Source organism: Colius striatus, chromosome 7, assembly GCF_028858725.1.
Source record: "Colius striatus isolate bColStr4 chromosome 7, bColStr4.1.hap1, whole genome shotgun sequence".
In the NCBI taxonomy this organism is placed as follows: Eukaryota; Metazoa; Chordata; class Aves; order Coliiformes; family Coliidae; genus Colius; species Colius striatus.
In genome coordinates, this window is record NC_084765.1 from 24,930,120 (window position 1) to 24,951,430 (window position 21,311).

The following is a 21,311-nucleotide window of genomic DNA, read 5'->3' on the forward strand; positions in this document are numbered from 1 at the left end:
TTTGTACTGTGCTTTGCTCTTCTGGGTGGGCTTCAGACATTCCTTTCTTAGCTAAAATTCTAAGGCTTTACTTCTGTCAGGACTGTAAGCATAATGCCTTAATTTTGGGCTGATACATACAGATGAAGTTTATTTCTTGTGAGTTTAAGTACAGACTGCAATACAAATTGGAAGAGCTCAAGCTCAGTACTCCTAAACTAAAGATCAAAGTCTGCTGTCACAGAACTAATTTGTGTTTCTATTGGTGAATTGCATGGGAGCAGCTAAGGCAGACAGCTACTTCAGCAGGACTTAGGGACTACATTTCTAGTGATTAAAACGCTTTTCTAAAGTACACTGTCTTTGCTTCTTTCTCATTATAGCTTTATCAGGGACTGTTGAAGAAAGGAGGTTTAAGACTTGGGGTTCCCACTCACCCTTAAATCTGTACTGGAAATAGAATACAACATGAGCCCATCTAGGTACAAAACTCAAGGGGAAAAAAAAACCCCAAGGAGCAAGTTAGGAGGCACAACTGACACATGTTCTGATTATGCTTTCCTCTTCTACTACCAGCAGTAGCCAAGTGTTCATTTCACTCAAGTACTTTTTTTATCTCCACTAATTCTGATTCTTTGTAATTTAAAATACACTGCTACTAATGTACAGACCAATGGAAGCTCTGTTGGAGAAGGCCTTGTAACTGTTAAGAGAAACTTTTAGCATTGTGAAGATGAAGGCCCATATATCTCAACTCATTCCATTAGTGCCACCTAACTGCTTAACATCACTGTAACTCTATAGCTGTGTACAGTGTAGTTTTGTACAAAGACAGACTCAATGTGACCCTGCCAAGATTAGCCCATGGTTTGAGGCAGGTTAGACTGTCCAGAAACACCGTATCGCCCCTTTTTTTAGTGAGGAAGGACGTTCATTTTGTGTAGAACAATACCAAATATGGGGGAAAGTAACCAATGCTCTTGTTTCTTCTCAAGCATTCCTAGAATGAACCAAGAATAAAAGCACAAAGTAAACTACAGGAAGAAATCACTGCTGGTCATGAACTTCGTCTGCATATTGAGATCAGCTCTCTGTGGACTGGGTGTGCTGGTATTTCAGGCATTAAGAGCCCTGAATCCAGAATTCCTATGTACCACTAGAAAAGCTTAAAAAATAGTACTCATGGGAATAGCTGTATGACTTCTGGAGAAAGCTGGGTAACTGACACTAGAAACTAGCAAACTAAGTATTCCTTTCAACATTAAAACTGTCAGTCAACAACAGTACTATCTACATGAAATAATCTATTCTCTACTAGTGCGTACCATTTCAATAGATTAACCCCTTCATAGTCTCCACAGGGTGCTCACTCACTTTGTTAAACATTCCTCAGACTGAGGCCAAGGTCAGCAGAGACTGCAGTAAGTTCTGTAGAGAACACATACTGTATGTGTTTGAAGGCAGCTCCAGGCTAGAACAGATTGATCTCCATTATTGTATGTACTTCTTTAAACTGCAACAGATCTCATTTCAGTCCTATCAAACAAAGTCTGTTAGCCACATAGCATCCCATATGCTGATTTAATTGTTACTGAAGTATTAAACTGGGCAAATTCTTACTTTCCCCAGGATATTCAATCTAGTCCTTTACTGCCATGTAGATATACATTATTACATAGTGCCACAAGACAAGGGTGACAGTAATAGGCAAATATCTAAGCTTCTTAAGAAAACAGACTTAGTTGCTAGAAATGGGTACTCAACATTTTTAGATATATATAAAAATATGTATTAGTTCTGCATATCGGATACTTAGATATTGCCAAGTCCTCTTTGCCTTAGCTACACTTCCAATCTGAATCACTCTGCTGAAGCAAAGACCCGTTCCTATCTTCTCATTTGAAAATTATCACGCGTTGAACCTGGTGGTTGCAACCCAACACAGTAAAAACCACAAGTGAAACCCAGCAAAATTAGCAAAAGCAGTGGCCTCTCCTATGATGAAGTTATTCTCTCATTCACCTTTCCCCCACCTCCCAACTCTGCTTTAAATGGAACTCAAGTTTCTGCACATTAAAGGCCAAATCTCAAATCAGACTTCTGTCCAAAAAGTAGGTTTGTGCCTGGTGTGCAATAAGGCAACCTACATACAGAGTGGAGGTCCATGCAGAGACAGGTGCTAGAGGGCAACTCCACAAGGTCGGCACAGCCCATGCTACAGTTATACAAAATCTTATCCAATACATATGGATATTCTACATATGGAGTCCTCAGCCTGGCTTGCAGGTACATTGGGTAAGCTATCACCCCAAGGGCAAAGGCTTCTATACTTACCAGTCTCCTGTTCTTTTTCAAGAATACAGTCCTTACCAAGGCATGCATACAAAGTAACCAGGCCCACCCCATCAAAGCTGTTGATAATGGTCTCTTCACCTTAGGCAGGATATTGTTAAGACAGTTCAGTTAAAGTGGTAGATGACCAGTGAAGTTTATTTCCTGAGATCTCTTTGTTTGATTACAATAGAATGGGACTTCTTGGGTCCTTATAGGAGACAACCTTCCTGCAGGCACTTCACCTTCAACAACTGGTAACTAGAATGTGACTGGCCATTGAATGGCCAGATCCTGAGGGACCCACGGAGTTCCATCACTCAGAAGAAAAATATTCCTCCTCACACAAGCACTGTGTGCTAATGCCCTTACTAGCATCACTAGCAAATGTGGGCTTCAAGTATCTGTAATTAGGAACTCTTGGCTACCCCAGGAAAGGGAGGAAGAAATGCTTTGCAAAGCCAACATCCAACTGCAAAGCTAGAAAATGGCTCACACTTTGGATACAGTTCAGGGCACATGTATGCATTTTTAGCTCTCTAGCATCTTAGCCAGTTTAGGCTGCTACTGCTACTCCCCTCCCACAAGGGCCAATCAATGCTAAAACATCCAGTGTCTTCAAGTCTCACAGGTTACACAGAGAACAATCAGGATACCCTCAAAAAATGAAAACACCCAAATTACCCCACCCTGAGAAGTTATTTTAACTTCTCCATTGCAAAGACCAGAATGTTTTTATAGGAATCTTTGGTTTCATGAATCTAGCAATTATTGACCAATATAGTAGTTCCCAGCATATACTTAAAGTTGAGGGGAAGCACTGAAAAAGGCTTTGGAGACTACCAACAACACAGTTATCAAGTTCTGGAAACACAACTGTGCATAAGATACAGTTTTTAAAGTAGAGGCAAGAAGGAAAAAAAACCCAAAACAAACAAATCCATAAGTAATTCTATTCTTAGAAGGCTTACCATATTTTAATTGCTAAAGTAAAATACTTGTTTTCATGGATTAAAGCAATTCAGGAACTAATCAAGTTTACTCAAGACAACTGTCAGTAGGATATTATATGGCACAGAAGCTATAAGTAATAAAATTATGCTTTGTAATGCATCCATTTCCACACAATCCCACTTTTTAATTCAAATTCTAGTAGGAGAGATATCAGAAGATACCAAGAGATAGCTCAGTTTCAATATTAAGACAGTAGAAACAATCACACAAAAATTCCTGTTTCACTAGCCTTACCAGAACATACTGCACAACTATTAGTTCAGACTATGTATATATATGTAGACAGCTAGTACCTCTGTACTCAGAATGCAAGGACAGATGGGTTTGTAGCTTTAACACCTTTCTGGAATGGATCTCACTACCTTTTTAATTCCACATTTAAAGTGCATCTATACTGTAAGTACAATTACTGCTACACATACTTTTGTGCAGTATTTATTTTGGATGCTTTGTACCTAAAATACATACCTTTCTTTAGGTATGTACCAAAAAAAGTTGGGGATGTAGGACAAGAAAACAAATTCTTTCCTGACTGATAAACAGAAAAATCCAGTTCTTCCCAAATACTGAAAGAAAAAACAAATACTCCAACTTAAAAGTATGCACTTGCTTTTGAGTACCAGACTTTAAGCTTACGGTTAATGAAAATACTCCTTCAATAAGCCTCAAGGACACTGCTTTCACTTAGCAACGAAGTATTTTCCAGTTCATATACCAAAAGATCTGCAGTAAGATCGTCTCAAAGTGATCAAAAGGCATTCAGTACACCAGAATCACTACAATAGTTCAGAGTCCAACAGTTAACAGAACGTTAATGCAGTGCATATATACGTTTACAATACCTAGGTAAACTTTTGTCCTGGGAACCTTCCTACTAACCCTCCAGGCTAGCAGTAGTTCCATAGCAAACAACGGAGTTAGAGTGAACAGGGGTTGAAACCCAAAGGACTGGAAATATGTTGGCAGCGTTTGTTAAAAGAAATTAAAATACACTTTACATTAGCATCCTTCTTCACAAAGCTGAGAATTAACATAAGGTTAAGAGTTACAGTAAAAGAAAATTTGGAAGTGCTCAGGCATTTGTGCAAGCTTGTATCCCTCAAGGGAGGAAAAAAAAAACAAAAGTGAGACAAATTCTTGACTACTGCTTGGCATTGCAAATACACTACTGACAAGAGGTCACAACTTCCATCTTTCTGTATTTCTGCTATTAGCAATATACATCTCAAAGCACTAGGAAAGATATAAATCATTGCAAAAGATAAGTGTGCACTGGTAAACTGCCTAGAATTTAAAGCCTCACAGATGTAGTAGAATGTCAGATTGAAAACAGAAGAGTATCCTAGGTGCAGGATCAAACATCTGGCAACATATTTCATAAGACACAAGCATGAAAGATTTTAAATCCTGTTAAGAACATTTGACACATTTTATAAAGCACAATAGGCTGCAATGTACAGACTTGAATACGACTTTGACACTTAAATTAGACAAGGCTGACCAAAAACTGGTTACAGACTCAGGCTCAGCTGATGAAGGTGATTCAGTGAGTGGTTTTGAGCTGGCAAGGAAAAAAAAACCTCAGACTTCCTGTACAGGGACAAGTGCAGCTAGTCACTACAAGACTGTTAGTCCTGTTTGAAGGATGCCAACAAAACTCCTCATTTAGACCTCAAATTGCTGAACAAAGCATCAAAATAACTTTTAAATGGTTTATGCAAAAGCATGTGCTTCAATGTCATTTTTTTGATGAAGTAGGCTAAAGAAAGAGATCTATCATCATCTTACCCCAAGAGTATAAAGCTGTTGCCTTTTGCATTGTTCCTCTGACTGCCATAAGTAGCTTTCACCAGAGACACTTCTGGCAGCTGCAGAAATGCCCAGATGACTGGAAAGCAGAGCACCAGATCTGTTTTATTGTCCTTTTATGCTTCCAGAATGGTGTTGACCATGGTGCATGCTCAAGATCTGCTAAAGTCTGGTCTTAAATTTAAAGTTCACATTTAGTAACTTACATTAGTAGGTAATTAATTCTTCATATCTAAAAGTACCTCATAAGTCTGCATCCCAAGAAGCATCACTTTTGATGATAACTCCGACTCATGCTCGAATTACCAACACTGCTTTCCTTGTCAGCTCTCCCCTTGGTTTTGTTTCAAAAAGCACTGTCAGTGTCAATTAAAAATAACTGAAACTATAAATTTGTTTTAGAAATACACTTTATGAACTTAATCCACCAACGGTTTTAATGACAATTAGATGCTCCTGTGTCGTTAGGAAGAAATCCTTGTCCATATACCCCTTCTTAGGCTACTTACATTTAATTATCTGGAGCTTTAATGTACTTGCTGTTGTACATGAAACAGTCAAACTGCAAAGCTGTTTACATGTTTATATGAAGCATATTGAATAGGCATAAAATAACTGTCACATTCTATATGTGGAAATGCTTCAGACTAAGAAACCTCTTCCTACCACAGTAATGACTTAGTTAAGCAGAGAGAACAGATCCCTTGTGCTGTCAGGACATGACCGCACACCTGGTCCCCCCAAGGGGTATTCACTTTTTTAAAGAGATGAAGGGAGGGAAAATCAGGAGGTGGAGGACAGGAAAGCTGGAAGATGAGGATGAGTCAGGAGATGAATGATAGCCATACTTCCTGGGCAGGACAGTGATCAGCACCGTCTCAGGAACATGGGGGAAGGGAGAAGTAGATGAGAAAGACTGAATTGAGCCCAGCAAGGTCTGACTAAGATACAGCTCTTTGAACCCATGTTCCCCCAGGAGTGCAACAAAAGGCTATGATTGCTCAAGTCCTAACAATTAGGTGAAGTGGACATCTAAACAACTTGTCAGAGACAGCTCTTGGTTCTGATCTTAAGGGAGGGAGAGAATTCTTGTTTACAAATATCAGAGAAAGATGGCAGAAAGTAAATAATTTTTATTATTTTTACTACACAGATGTAAAAGTAAATAACATAAAGTAGCTTACTGTCCTTTGGCCACAATAGTTGGAAATATTAGCAAGCAGCCTATACATCTGCAATACACAAGCTGTTAAAAAAAAAACCCACACCCTTCCACAGGAGTAATAGGAATGCTGACCATCTGCTAGCAACTAGTATTGACCAGAAAAGCTCCTCTGCAGACAACAGGATAGCAGGGAAATTAAACTCCAAAAAATGACAATATACATAGAGAACCTTTACAGAATCTTACCCAAAAGGTTTAGCCTTTTATGCTGATGTAAACCTTTGTTGCTCATATTCAAGGTGGGACTTCAGATAGTAGAAAGTAGCTTCATCCAAAAAGTTAACAATAGTACAACTCAACCTTTCTTGCCAAAGCCTATGCCTACTGATTTCAACACTTGCAGAGAGACTGAACTATTGTTCAAATCCTTATTTTTGTAACACATACACTCTCCGTCTTTGATTTTACTCCTAGTCTTGCACTGTTAACTCTCAAACTGGTTAAATTAATGAAGAACCTCTTTCTAACACAGCTCTTAATGCTTTCCAGTAGCCACACCTAGATCTAGAACCCAGCTTCCTAAAAAAAAAAAAACAACCCAGACTGAAGTGATGCATTACAGTAGCATTTTATGAAACCAAGAAAAGCAGATCAATTTGTCATTTATAAGCCATTTATTGTGGCAACAATCAGAACCAAAACATAAGCAAAAACCTGATAGCTAACAGGCTAATCCCAAGCTAGTCTCTAACAGCAACACTACAACAATCTGTGTCAAAACTCTTGATATAAGGACAGTAAGCTCACTCCAGTTACCCAAGGTCCTTGGAAAGTAAGTATAAGAGCTAGGAGCTTAAGAGGAAATGTACCTCTTATCTTTTTGCTCCCTTCCCCATCAGGTATAGCAACTAAAAGCTAATTAGGTTGTGCTGACATAAATGAGTCTTCTGTAGCTCTGAAAATGTTTATTAGCATGTTCTCTATATATTAGTAACACATGTACACTATATTAGAAGACAAATCTAAACATTCATGCATTTCTGATTCTTTATGCTGAAATTGGGACATACACAATACATCCACAAACCATTCTAGAAGTCTAAACTAGAAAGAAACAGAGACGAGGATGTATACAACATAAATCTAAACAAAACATATCAAATACAAATTACTAGTTTTGCTATTGAATATGCTACTGTATTTTATTATATTTTCTACATCAACAGACAGAAACATCAGATAGCTGGAAGATTTTTTTCCATTAATGTACCTCTATAGATATAATGTAAAGCACAAGCTGTGGCCCTCTCTAATCCACATTTGGCAGAGAGCAAGGTTTGAGTTCACACTACCATCTGCAGCGACAGACAGAAAAGTACCCTTCAAATACAGAAGCATCAGTATCTTCCCTGTCACTTTCTTGCAGGAAAAAGAAAAGACTTCAGATAGTATAAGGTCCTAGCTCACATAACTCATTGGCTATTTGAGGACCAAATCCTGAAGGCTACCAGGTCATTTCAGGCTACTTCAGTCATCTCCAGTTGTGCAGACTTTCATAGGCACTACACGAAATCAAGACACCCCCAACATCCTGCTGGATTGGGGTATAAACAACCAACTTCTACCAATGTCAAGCTATGTTGAACTGCATAAAAAGGTTTCTTTTTAAGAATCCACCTTTTACTTTTGATGAAGAGGTCCAAATAGGAAGACATCAAATACACTCATATAAAAGAAATGCACATACTGATTGCAGTGCTACAGAAAAATGCCTAGCACTGAAGTGCTGATTAAAGGCAACATATGAACTCCCTTTTTTTCTTAAGGTTAAGTGGACTAGACAACCCTGGCTTGCTTGACAATGTGTGAGTTACTCCAGATACTGCTGAACCTGCTTTTTCTTGAAGCATTCCTTTCTCATTCTTCCCCAAAACAGTGATACAAAACTTCAGAAGTAATTTAGAACAGAGATTATGCAAAGCAGGCAAAGTTGATCACTGATGGGTTGTAGTTGGGGTGGTTATTTGGTTTTGTGCTTGAAGGGGTAGGTGTTAATAAATATGGTGGCAGTTTATGCCTTAGAGATAGTATTGTGTTCACTGAGTAATGTTCAACATTTTATCCTTAAGAGAGTCCAAGTCAACTGACTGTACCCAGGGGAACAATCTTTCCCTGAAGACTACAGGGCTACTTTAAATGAAAGGTTCAAGCTCACATTGTCATACTAACGTGACAAGATTACTTTTGTAACATAGAATCACAGAATGGTAGGGGTTGGAAGGGACCTTTAGAGATCATCTAGTCCAACCCCCCTGCAGAAGCAGGTTCACCTAGATCAGGTCACAGAGGAACATGTCCAGGCAGGTCTTGAAGACCTCCAAGGAAGGAGACTCCACAACCCCTCTGGGCAGCCTGTGCCAGGGCTCCCTCACCTGAACAGTGAAATAGTTTTTTCTTCTATTTAAGTGGATTTATCCACTTAAATAGAAGCTGGATTGTGTTCCAGCTTCATCCCATTACCCCTTGTCCTGTTGCTAGCTACTATAGAAAAAAGGGATGTCCCAACCTCCTGACACCCACCCTTTAGATATTTGTAAATATTAATAAGATCTCCCCTCAGTCTCCTCTTCTCTAGACTAAACAGCCCCAGTTCCCGCAGCCTTTCCTCATAAGGAAGACGTTCCAGTCCCCTGATCATCTTGGTGGCCCTGCGCTGGACTCTCTCCAGAAGTTCTCTGTCCGTCTTGAGCTGAGGGGTCCAGAACTGGACACAGTACTCCAGATGACGCCTCATCAGGGCAGAGTAGAGGGGGAGAACATCCCTTGACCTGCATGATGCAGATTCTCTATCCAAATCCAGGTAAGATCCTCCAGTCTATCTCTATGAACTACCTAATGACACTACAAAGGTCCATACACACTTAAAAGCAAAAATTGCATAAAGTTCACTTAATGCAAGATCCAGCTTAGTTTTGCAAGAGATTCCCTGAACATTAAGGATCCAGTCCTTCACTAGAGCAGGAATAGTTTACAATTACATAATGCACCCTATTGAAAAATTTCAAGTTGCAGCTAAGCTGTTAAGACACTCTAATTTTAAAGATTGAAATATGGGGTTAAAAAAATAGATGCCTTTGGAAAGAAAAGCATCAACAGTTGCCACACATTCCATAAAACTGTCAGCTTTAATGCAGTTTTGCCCCACTGATTCTCATTCCTCATACTGCAGCACACAGCCATGAAACACCTCACTCATTCCACGTCTGCATATCTCCTCCTGAAACCACAGTTAACTAGATACAGATACTGATCTGGATTAAAAATAAACCAGCAAAAGAAAAGTGCATACGTGTTGCTAAGTTGCACAGAGCTACACAACATTGCCAGCAGACCTGAGCAGGGCAATGGCACTGAGGCCAGAGAAAGTGGCAGATTTACACCAGCATCGCCTTTATATTCTCTGCTATATCAGACTGCCAGAGAAGAATGAAACAACTACAACTGACATCAAGATAAAAATAAGGGAAATAATGTGATTTTTTTTTTATACAGCACAAAGAATGAGTATAAAGTTTCAGGATTAGTAGTGTGATTCATGTTCAGAAGCAGTCATTGTTAAGTACTGCCAGGAAATCCTTCTGCTAAGTTATAAAATACTACCTTCTAATGATTATCAAACAATTATTTAGGCATAATTCTGAAACAAGCAGTACTTTTGAAAACAGTATTTTCTAGTTCTGTTGTAATCATTACTAACAATCTTTAAAGATGTAGTTCACGTTAGCTTGAGATGTCACAGATTAATTCAAGACTACTTCTGTATCAAATTAAAAGCTAGAGAATAAGTGTCTGGAGAGTTTATCACACGGAATAAACTAGTTCTCTTACTTTGATCAAGTAAAACTCATTGAGAATGTTACCAGTTAGTTACATGTATTCAGAAGAACTTTATTTTTATTAAAGTCTTTCACTAAAAAGGAAATAATGAAGTCCACAGCAGATCAACTAACAGACTTGGTGATGTCAAAGTACTATTGTTAAAAGGTAGACCTCTGAACTCCTGCATCAAAAGCGTCCACCTCCTTTCACGTCAGCAGCCTAGCTAGCTGATACATCATCTCTACCAAGGATTCCAGAAGTGCCACAGGTGCCTTTGACCCACCAAGTACCAAAGGTTATGGTGCTTTATTTAAAACAAAGACTTGCGCTCAATATAGGTGTAACCAGACATAACTCTAATTGCCTCAAAGTACAAGCACTGGTAATAAGAGAGGATTTAAAAGACTGGGAGTGAAGGGCACAAGCTAACACTCCACATAAGTCAGTGAAGCTCTGACTAGAAGAGGATTAGGTTGGTCAGCCTTTAAAACTTATACTTATTTAAGTTTTAACAGGAACAATGCAAAAGTTTTCCAAGTATCTTAACTCAGATCTTTAGTATTCAAGTTTAGAACAGTTTTGAATAAATTACTTGTTTAAATACTATAGATTTCAGCTTAGTTTGTTGCCACATGCCATTTTTCACTACAAGTTCTTGTGTAACAGATAGTCATAACCATTATTTGGATTACTTCAGGAAGAAAGCTATTATCAATCATCAAGAGGCAATTACTAAAGACAAGCCAGGTTCAGCTGCTGAACCTCAGTTTCTCCTCAACCGTGCCAGCCATCTGACAGACTCAACAGCCGGGGTGCCCGCACCCCTGGCTTCGGGACCTGCGTTCAGGAAACACGTTAGGTCTTCTTGCTGACAGTTCTCCGTCCGTCCGCTCGCGAGTGGCCAGGGGCAGACACCGAGGCTCGGACACTGGGGCCAGAGAACAATCCGAGGAGGAGGTGGGAGGACCGGTGTCTCCTCACAGAACTCCGTCAAGAAGCACCCTCCGAGGCGGAGGTGCGTCACCTGTTGTTCAGCGCCATTGCCTTTACCTTCCCGCAATATTTTTCCTACTTGAGGCCACCAACGTGCAAAACCTCTTTAGGTCGCAGCGGCGAGACGAGGCGTGTGCTGGGCCGGCTGTCCCGAGCCCTGCGCAGCGCGACGGGCGGCCCCGGGACGCGACTCCACACCGAACTCACCGCGTCCCGCCGGCGGCACCTACCCGAGGTCCCTCAGGGCCAGCAGCCCCCGGCTCCCTGGCAAGCTCCTGGCACGGCCCCACTCCCCACACGCCGGCGCCGGTTACACAACCGCCCCCTCGCCGCGGCCCCTCCACGGCGCGGGGCAAGGACCTGTGCCCGGAGCCCCTTCCCGGCAAAGCGTGAGGAAACGCAACAGACCGGATCGCCGAGGCAGCACATCTCTCCTCGCCGAGAGCTGCTGCCGCCGCCGCCGCCCCCCTCCCCACTCCGCGGCCCCCAGCCCCGCCAAGCACGACGCCTACCATCGCGGCTGCTCCGCTGCCCGCGGCTCTGCCCAGACACGCCGGCGCCCCGGGACGGGCGGAGGGCGGGCGGGAGTAGGGGAGGCGCGAGCCCGCCCTCCCCGCGCGCGCAGCGGGGCGGGGCCAGCGCGGGGCCGGGCCGGGCCGGGCCGGGCCGGGCCGGGCGAAGCGCAAAGGGACGCGGCGGCGGCCTCGAGCTGGGCGCGCGGGAGACGTGTCCATAAATGGCGAAGTCGGCGCGGCGCAGCCAATGGCCGCGCGCCGCCGGGACCGCGCTCCCGCGGGAATCCCGCGCGCCCGGCGCCCCCTCGCGCCCCCGGCGCCGGACGAAGCCGCTTCTAATCTCAGTCAATTGTGCAAAGCGCAAAGCATCTTGATGCCAAACAGAAACCGGAACAAGTCCCAGGTGCACCCCACAAATTCAAATACAAACACAAACAGTATCGAAATCGGGCATTTGCCCGGCGGTTGGCATCGGCTCCGTGTTTCTCCTGTTGCTTTGACCAGAACACAGTCAATACAACTTATTTTTTAAAGGATCAAACAATCAAACCCATTCACAGCCAAGGATTGTAGTCCTGCTAACAAACACTTCTCAGGCTTGAAGCCTTGTCGTTGATTCCATGGATTTCTAACCACCACTTTAAGCTAGAATATAAATAAGATGGAAATCCAACAATCACAACAACTAGACCTCGAGTCACATGTTAGTGCTGCTTCCAAACTACTTAAAAAGCACTCTCAACAGGTACAGTCCTTATGTTTTTTATCACTATAGATTACTGATTTGTAATTCATCTCAGATTAAAAAGGGCAGATATTGGAAAAAATAGGGAATAGTTATACAGAATATAGTTATTCAATTGTTACTGGTTTTATAAACAAAATAAAGACTCACTTCTGAACTAATTTAAAGATTGTAATAAGCAGATAAGCAGATCCACTTTTGATTTTTCAGAGGAAAGCACTGCTGTCTTCTCCAAGGACGGTGATGGATTTGAAGTCAGATCTGTCTGTACTTCCTCTGCTCAGCACAGGTACGTGGACTTGTCCTCATGGATCTGGCTGCAGGGTCAGCACACTGGGGCTTGCAAACATTAAATATGGCTGATGTGCTACAAATTCAAACTACTCTGATGTGCTCAATACAGAAATGAGGTAAAACTAAGGCTATTTATCTGATGAAACACTACTGTCCATTGGGTATGCTTCAGCCTTTGTTTCAAAGACTTATCAAAACTTTTCCTTGACTCAGCTGGGTTTCACTATGATTACTGATCAATTGCTCGCAATTACTGAAGCTTGAGATTTCCATACTGGATTGCTTGGATGCTACAAAGGGTAGGAAGGGTTTTCATTGAGAAAGTAGCTGGGTGTTAAATATGGCTGCAATAGCTATTAAAGTAATAATGTACCTGATAGTGCTAAAAGCGAGCAGAACTTCACAGAAGATGAGTTTCATATGTCAATTCCCAACAGAAAGTGAGTAGCAGAAGTTTTATGAAAATAGGACATATAGTTTGCCTAGCATTTCATTTAAACAGGAAATACTATATACATTTATGAAACTGTGATTAAAAGTGGTGAAAAAATCTGTAAGAATCCAGAGTGTCTATATATAGATTTTGTAGGTTTTTCTCTTTGCTCTGGATACAGTTCTTTTTTAATGTCTAGGTTAATTGTCTTGAAACATGTATATTTGTATATATGTGTGCTTACACACATACAAGCATCTCTATAACAAGTTATGGAAAAAGTAAAGAAATTAGACTATGGAAGAAGAGTAAAGAAGTGCATCCACGCTGGATAGCTAATTGAGAAACTAGTCCCGAGTTCACTGCATTTTATGTGTGCTACTGGGGCCTGTCCTCTCTAGATGGACTAGAAGATGACCTTCAACAAAAGTTTTAGGGCTAAAGGCACCAGTGCTCTATTTCTGCATGGACCTTTGCTAAGCACTGTGTGTACCAAGCATAGGCTAATTCACAGTGAACTCTTTTCATGCTTTTAAACGTAGTCATTTGGTTCTGCTTATTTTTAATGATAAACATCTAATTCCCAAGCTGACTATATTAAGTGAATGACATTTATTGAACTTCCATGCTCAGAAGCAGGGGAAGGTATTTCCCTTAAACATCAGTGGTGGTGTGCCTGAATGATCTGCATGCCTGGGCTCCTCTGGCCAATAATGTATCACAGTCATCTCTGAGAAAGGCAGAACCCACATTTTCATCTCGAGGAGCTCCAGCAGAGTGAACAGGAATCTCTGGACATTTAAATCATGCACAAAACTTTGAGTGGTGACTTTTCTGTCATAAAATTCATATGGACAGCTTATCTTTAAAAGACCTAACTTGAAAAGATTTCAGAAAGATTGCCGGCATCAAGAACTTTCATCAGTGTTGTATCTGGCTAGTAACACCTACCAGCTCATGCACAGAAGTGCCAACATCAAGAAATATTTTGGGGATATTCTCTGGCTGCAAGCAGTTGCAGCACTTGATCACTAGTGCTAAGGGTCAGGAAAACATTTAAGGACAAGCTTCACTTCAGTGACTGAGGAGGTTTATTGATTTAGCAGTCACGACATATCAGAGGTGGGTACAGGCTCAACACTGATGGGCATGACTACAGCCTCTGCCATGACCTGCTTTGGAGCCCACACTGCAATGCCACAAGAGAAGTTGTTGCCTCCATAGTGTAGCTAGTAACTCACATCTGTGTTTCCACTTCCCACTGCCTGACTGTGCCAGCACGAAACAGGAAACAGGCTGATGCTGAAATGTATGAAGACTAAACTGTCTGAAAAAAGAACATGGTCCTTACCTCTGGAAATGGCACAGAATGCAACTTTCCCTTACCCTCCATTCTAAAGACATTATTGTGGCTTCCAAAGAAATAACTCTCATGAGAAGTGAGTGAATCTGGAAAAGATTAGAAATTTCAGTGAAACAGGCCCTGCCCTACCTGCTTTCTAACTAGATGAAATTGACAGCAAAGGAAAAAAAAAAGGCATTACTCACAAAATTTATTTAGAGTAAGTTTTGAAAGACACATATTTAAATGTTTTCTGTGGCCTAGAATAATTTAATTAATGCCTGAGAGCCACTAAAATAAGGCTTAATACCCTTAACAAGACATCTTACTTTTAGTTAGAAAACCACACAATCTGGTATTTCTGAGAAAGACAAAGGATTTGTGTCACAGAAAAAACAAATGGTATAAAATTAAGGAAACTTTAAAAAGTCAATTCATTTTTTTTCCATATCTGCTTTCCAAAGAATAAACAGACAGTTTATAACCTTAACATTTTCTGCTAAAATGCAGATGGTTACATTCTGCCTTCAGTTTCACTTGGCAAATGTAGAATTCCACTTGCAGAAAGTAAAAAATGGATTCAGCAATTTCTTTTTGTGAAATGTAGAGAGAAATAAAACAGCCTAAATAAAACAAAGGCAGAAGCTTATGACTGAAAATGTGGTTGAATCACTTCAATGATTAGGACAGATTTCCATGTTGGAAAACAGGACAATCATTTTAGCTTTCTTTTACTCCCTTTCCCTGTACCTAATACAATATCTTCTTTCTTTCCTCTGCTGGCCTTCAATTAGAGAAGCAAACCTGTTCAGAAAACAGGCTTACTATCATGTTCAACATGTCTATCTAAAATACCACTGGAGTAAAAAGTACAGTAACAAAATCAACAACCATTTTTCACCCACTGTTTTGAGGTTTTTTTTTTTTTGAGGAAAAATAACGTGGTTTTTTTCCCTCTGGATTTGATTAAGAGAAGCCTCAGATGTAAGAGATACTCAGAATTCATGGAGTTGAATTTTTCTCCAACTGCAACCCAAAATGTATGAATAATGTTGTTATTTGCAAGGCTGGTATAAATCTGGAAGAAGTCCACAAGGACTTGGTAACTGAGGAGTTTTTCCTCATATGTTCCTGTGACTGACTTCAGTTAAGCTATGTACTTCACACCAACAAAAGTACAACCTTTTAATTTTTTCCTCAGAGGGAGTTTTTTTAACATTTACACAAGCTTTCAAGATCAAAAGTTTGTTATGATGAGCAACCTGATCTAATATCAACATTAGCCCTGCTTTGAGTGGAGGGTTGGACCACAGTCTCTTATGGGGTTCCTTCCAGCCTAAATTGTTCCATTCTGTAATTCTATAATTACCTAAAATGGAGGTCCATTCCTGAGCAAAACAGTTGAATGCTCCAGAATAAGTTAATATTATTGTTGGTGCTGTCCCTTGATCAGGAACGTGATCTGAATTTGCCTTTAAGGAAAAAAAAATCTATGTGTTCATTATCAATTACACTGAAGATGTAATTATATAAAATACAGCAGTTTAGCATTGCTTCAGTTAGAAACATCAAGGAAGTGATAGAAGTACAAAAATAATAATCTTTGATAACACAAGATGAAAAGAACACTGGCAGGAGTCAAACTAAGGATCATACTCATCAACATCCAGTGCCAGACAGGGGTCAGTACAGATGCCTAGCTGTTACACGTGATCTCCCTATGTCTAGGCCTTCACTATGCTGAATGCTGTTGCCAGACAAGGGCCAGAAGGAGAAAGCAGGCTGAGAGCTAATATGGGGGTACCTTTTAATGTTAATTAAAAGACTGCAGTAGGAAGTGCAAATGTTGACATGTTTTTAAACCAAATTTCTTTAAATAACAATTTGCATTCAAGCTCTACTCCTGCAGACACACGTACTCAAGAAAACACAGAGGATCTCAGCAGTCCTTCAGCAAGAAATATCACTAGACAGGTGCGCAAAAGCTACACAGCTGCATGAAGTTAGGCTAGTCATTTGCTGGGTCAGAGAATACAGCTGTCTACATCAATAAACTAGAGGCAAGTTCAGCAGAGGCCAGTGAGATGGCTGGGGCTGGAGCACAGGCCCCTGAGGAGAGGCTGGGGGTGCAGGGCTTGCCCTGCCTGCTGGAGCCCCCAGTGCCTACAGGGAAGTCAAGATGGCAAAGCCAGACTCCTCACAGTGGTCCGTGGCAGGAAGACAACAACATAAACGCAAACACCAGAGGTTTAGACTAAGTATGAGGAAAATGTTCTTCCCAGAGAGGCTGATGAAGCACGGGGCAGTCTCCCCAGAGAATGGGAACAGTCTCCATCCTTGGAGGTTTTCAAGAGCAGGCTGGGTAAAATCCTGAACAACTGCATTTGGCCTCATCAATGGCCTCGCTTGGAGCAGGAGGTTGGCCAAGTGTCCTCCTGAGGTCTGTTCTAACCTGGATTATCCCACAATCCTGTGACTCTCAGCTGGTTACTATCCCATTTTAAAAGTACCTGAGGCATGTTTTGTTTCTGGCCTGATCCTTTAATATGAGAACTACTTTAAAATAATTAGGTCAATCGGAGTGTGGATACAGACCCTACTTTGCTCTTTACAATAGCATGTGCATGCTACAACACTGCCAGATCCCCAGTCCTGCAATGGTTTGCCTGTACAACTGTACAAAGTCTTGTATATTTTTTAACCAAAATCAGAGACAATCTGTTATTTCAGAGTGAACCGATGCAGTAAGTTTGTCTCCAATTTCACTTACCCTTTGTTTACCCAAGGTGGTTGTACAGAAGTCCAAAGAATGACACAAGCAGGAAACAAAAGTGAAGGCAGACACACCCTCTGTGGACTTTGTTTTTCCAGTAATACTTTCTCTTAGCTCATGCACCTCTGCTGTGCAAGCGGACAGATCATGTTTTCTGTGATACATGAAGCTGTACCGAGGCTACATGTTAGATCTTGTTTGAAAATATAACCCAGAGGCCTTACAAACAAAACTCTTATTTGCTATTGGTTTTAACAGTCTCGTGTTCTGCCAGGATTTGTTAGATGCTCTGGAAAAATCCACACTTTCGGTCACAGACTCAGCTCTTTTGCACCATCAGAAATTCAGAGTAACTGCTGTTGTGCCACCACCAAACTTTCTTTCCGGAGGCCGACGTTTGCTGGCGCCGGAGCCGCAGGCATGGCCCCCGCTCCGCGTCCCACGGCCCATCCCCGTGCCGCACGGAACGCAGCTGTTGTTTGCGGGATCTCTCCCCGTCCTCCTCCCGCAGGAGCGGCCGCAGCGCTGAAGCGCGTTCGAGGACGCGCTGACCGAGAGGGCTTTGTCCCGGCTCTGGGGAACGTTCGCCCCCGCCCCCATCGCCCCCCGCCTTCCCGCGGCTGCGGCGCGGCGCTGCCCCCCCCCCCCCCGCCGAGCGCGTTCCCATGGCGACGGCGTCCTGGCAACCGCTCCCGCTCCCGCAGCCGGGCTGCGGCCCCGCTCCGCGCAGCCGGAGGGCCGCCACACGGATGGACGGGCGGGCGGGCGGACCGACGGACGGACCGACGCCCCGGCTGCGCAGAGGCGGCAGCCGCGGCGCTTCGCCGACGGCCGCGCGGTGAGGAGCGGGGCTCGCCGGCCGCTGGGATGCAGGGGAGAGATGGGCAGCCCCGTCCTGCCCTGAGCCAGCACTGGTGAGTGAGCGCAGCGCCCTGCGCCCGCCGAACAGCCTGTCCCGACTCTGTTCCTCCGTGTTGCATGGCCATAGAGTGGTGTCTGCCCTGTGATGTCCTGTCGGCTGTTGTATACCGCGTGTTTCCACAACCCTCACCGCGTTTAGCGATGACCCTTCTCGCCAAGGAGTGCTGCGGTTCCTCCGGGGTCCCGGGCCTGCCTGCGTGGCAGAGCCTCGGGCGAGGCCGAGCTCAGGCTGAGTGGGTGCATCCCCACGCGTGGCACAGACGCGGCTGCCAACTCGGATACCGAACGCTGCTTAGCGGCATTAGCATAGTCAAGCACCTGAGCTGATCAGACCTGTTTCTCAAGAGGACCCTCACCCCGGGCTCAGAGCCACGCTGGCATGGTTACCTCTCCTTCAGTGGGAAGTCTCCTCCCTGCACTCCAGCGCACACCGCATACATGCTCACAAAATGTCACAGCAGCACAGAGGGCTTTGCAAGGGTTTGCTTCGTGCAACTCGCTGATACAGTTGTGTTTTGACCGACTGACCCTTTTGCTGAGTTTCAACATGGGCACTTTTTCACTTACTGCAAAATGTTGCCCCAAACATCTCCAGAGTAACACTAAGATCTTGCAGCTCCCGAGGCAGTGTTGTCATATGCTCCCTGGAGAGCAAGCAAAGTGGCTTCTATTTTAAGAAGAAAAGGGTGATTAAAGTGTTTGCCTAGGCAGGTATTTCAGCCTGCTTTGATTCCCGTGTGACTTGTGACAAGTCACAGGCCGCCCCCCCCATGCTCCACTTCGCTACCAGCAATGTAAGGAAAATAACATTTTCAGGGATAGTAATGCTTTCCTACCCCTCAAGCAGATTGTGAGAGTGAATGTGACAAACAGTCTGAAGTGCATAGACATTAGAGCAGGTATTAGACCTAGGTTGTACTAGAAGATGGAGAACTGAAGACTACAGATGTGATTATCCTTTAAAATAGGAGAAATGGAGAACCTGCAGAAAATAAACATGCAAGGCAGTCGGCTGAAGTGGGGAAGGGATGTCACAGTACAAATAGCAAGGAGTGAACTTTTGCATTGCTGAAACTGTTTCCTCAGCATGTCCCATGTATGATTATGCTTTTACATGTCTGACGTCAGTGACTTAAAGAAACAATAAAGAACCCCATGTTTGTATGGAAAAGCTGTCTTACGTACCGAGCGATCTGTTCTTTTTGGCAATCAGGCATTCCACTTACAACTGGGAAAAATTCTATGTCTCGTCTATGTGACAAGTATATTTGGAATATTCAGGAAATTAAATCAATCGACCAAAATTTACTGAGTCAATATGTTATGATTTACATTGCTATAGCAGTATCAAGCAGGAGACAACATAATTAGAAAAATAAAGCACCTAAAATCAGCATTTCAACTCGTATTTAAGCTGATCCCAGCTTAAATAAGCATCAGCTTAAATAAGCTGATGCCATTAAAATTGGAACTATGTGAAATTACACTCCTCTGAATCTAGGCATCATACATCTTTTATTTTATTAGTCTAAATCAATATTACATACACTCCTACAGAGGGAATTTGTTATTAGTTCTGACAAATATCTATTATTGTTTACTGCAAACAGCTCCAAACTGCAGAAAAGTTTTGCACAACTGCTGAGTAAGATCTTAACGCATCCTTTATGGATGTTCAATCAGATCAAGAAATCTGATAACTGATGATAAGGTATTTCAGTGTGCAGCAAGTGATGCACTTAAGTTAGCAATAACAAGTGAAAGAGGCTCCTCTGTGTAACTTTTGTTTCATGTGCAAAATTTCTCCTGACATACGCAATTAGTTGCATGTCTAATGGTAGTCTGTCAGAAAAAGTAAAAACTTCAAGTGATTCTATGCTTACTTTGCCGCAAACATTTTCAAAATCAATAATAAATGGATACTAAAGGCCATAAAATTAAAACACTTGAGGATTTTTTTGTTGGTTTGTTTTTTTAATAAGGTGTATTTCACTAAGATATTGCTAGATGTACAGACTTTAATATTTGTTCTTCATTTTTCTAGGTAGCATCCAGTGCTTTGCTGCTGTGATACGCATAGCTCTTCTTAAATCAGTGGGATATTCCTCTATTCATAGGGAAAATTGATTTAAATGCTTCAGTGCATCAAGATCATTAAAATGTGTTATGGCCCAGAGGACTAAAAGTAAATAAGCTCTCCTGAGACCTGGGTACCCGGTTACGGTATAACCTCACAGTACAGCTGGGAGAGATGCCCTGCAGAGCGGTGGCATTGCTTACAAAAAACCCCACAGCTGGGAAACTGGGATTGTGAGGAACAGGTTGCAGGATTGGACATACAGTATCTACACAGGATTTTGAATGCAAAGTCATCCTGACGATAACCAGCTCTTACGCTATGCTTTTTTACTTGTAGGCATGTAAGAACTTAAACAAGGAGGTAGGTATCAGTCTCTGTCTTCCATATAGGGAAACCGAGTCATTAGACATGGAAATAACCTGTCCAAAGTCATCAGGATCAGAGATTGAGCAAGGAATTAAAATCAGACGTTCTGAATTCCAGTCTAGTGCCACTGCTGCTCAGCAACCCAGCTTCTCTTAAAACTACTTTTTTTTTTCTAATTTGTAGTTTCTGAAGCACTGTCCTATAAATAGAACACACATACTGTGACAATGTTTGTTCTATGCTTTCAGGCAGTGCTTTCCTATGTTTCTAAAGCACAAACATGCCTTGCATTTGGAGATCTTGGAGGATAGTCCTGTCACTTCTTTAAAATCGATATGTGACTATTTTGTTTCAATAATCCTCTTTTTCTTTTTGTACAGCAAATTGCATGGGATTTCATCAGCAATTGCAAAATTATTTTCATACATCAGCCTGTAGTTTTCAGAGTGGATTTTAGATTCCCAAGGAATTCAGGCTCAGACCATGCTCATTGCCTTTATCATTTAAAATGTTTATTTCTTTTATATAAAGTGGAATAGTTGGACTTGATTGAGGCTACAATCTTTTTCATTAATTTAATTCCTGTCAGCAGACAAAGCTACTGAGCCAGGTACTGGTCTCACAGTAAGACATCTGAAACGTCTTCTGAAGCTATTTAACAGACCTACACTG

The 21,311-nt window shown here is 42.1% G+C and overlaps 1 protein-coding gene across 1 annotated transcript in view; it reads right to left on the bottom strand.

Annotated features, from left to right (window-relative positions):
• Positions 1-11,756, bottom strand: part of MYO1E (myosin IE) — a 93,194-nt gene extending 81,438 nt beyond the window's left edge. The window contains exon 1 of the mRNA XM_061999321.1: positions 11,683-11,756. Coding sequence (XP_061855305.1) covers positions 11,683-11,685 — 3 coding nt within the window. The 5' untranslated portion in view covers positions 11,686-11,756. The remainder of the gene's footprint in view (positions 1-11,682) is intronic.
• Positions 11,757-21,311: the final 9,555 nt, after the last annotated feature.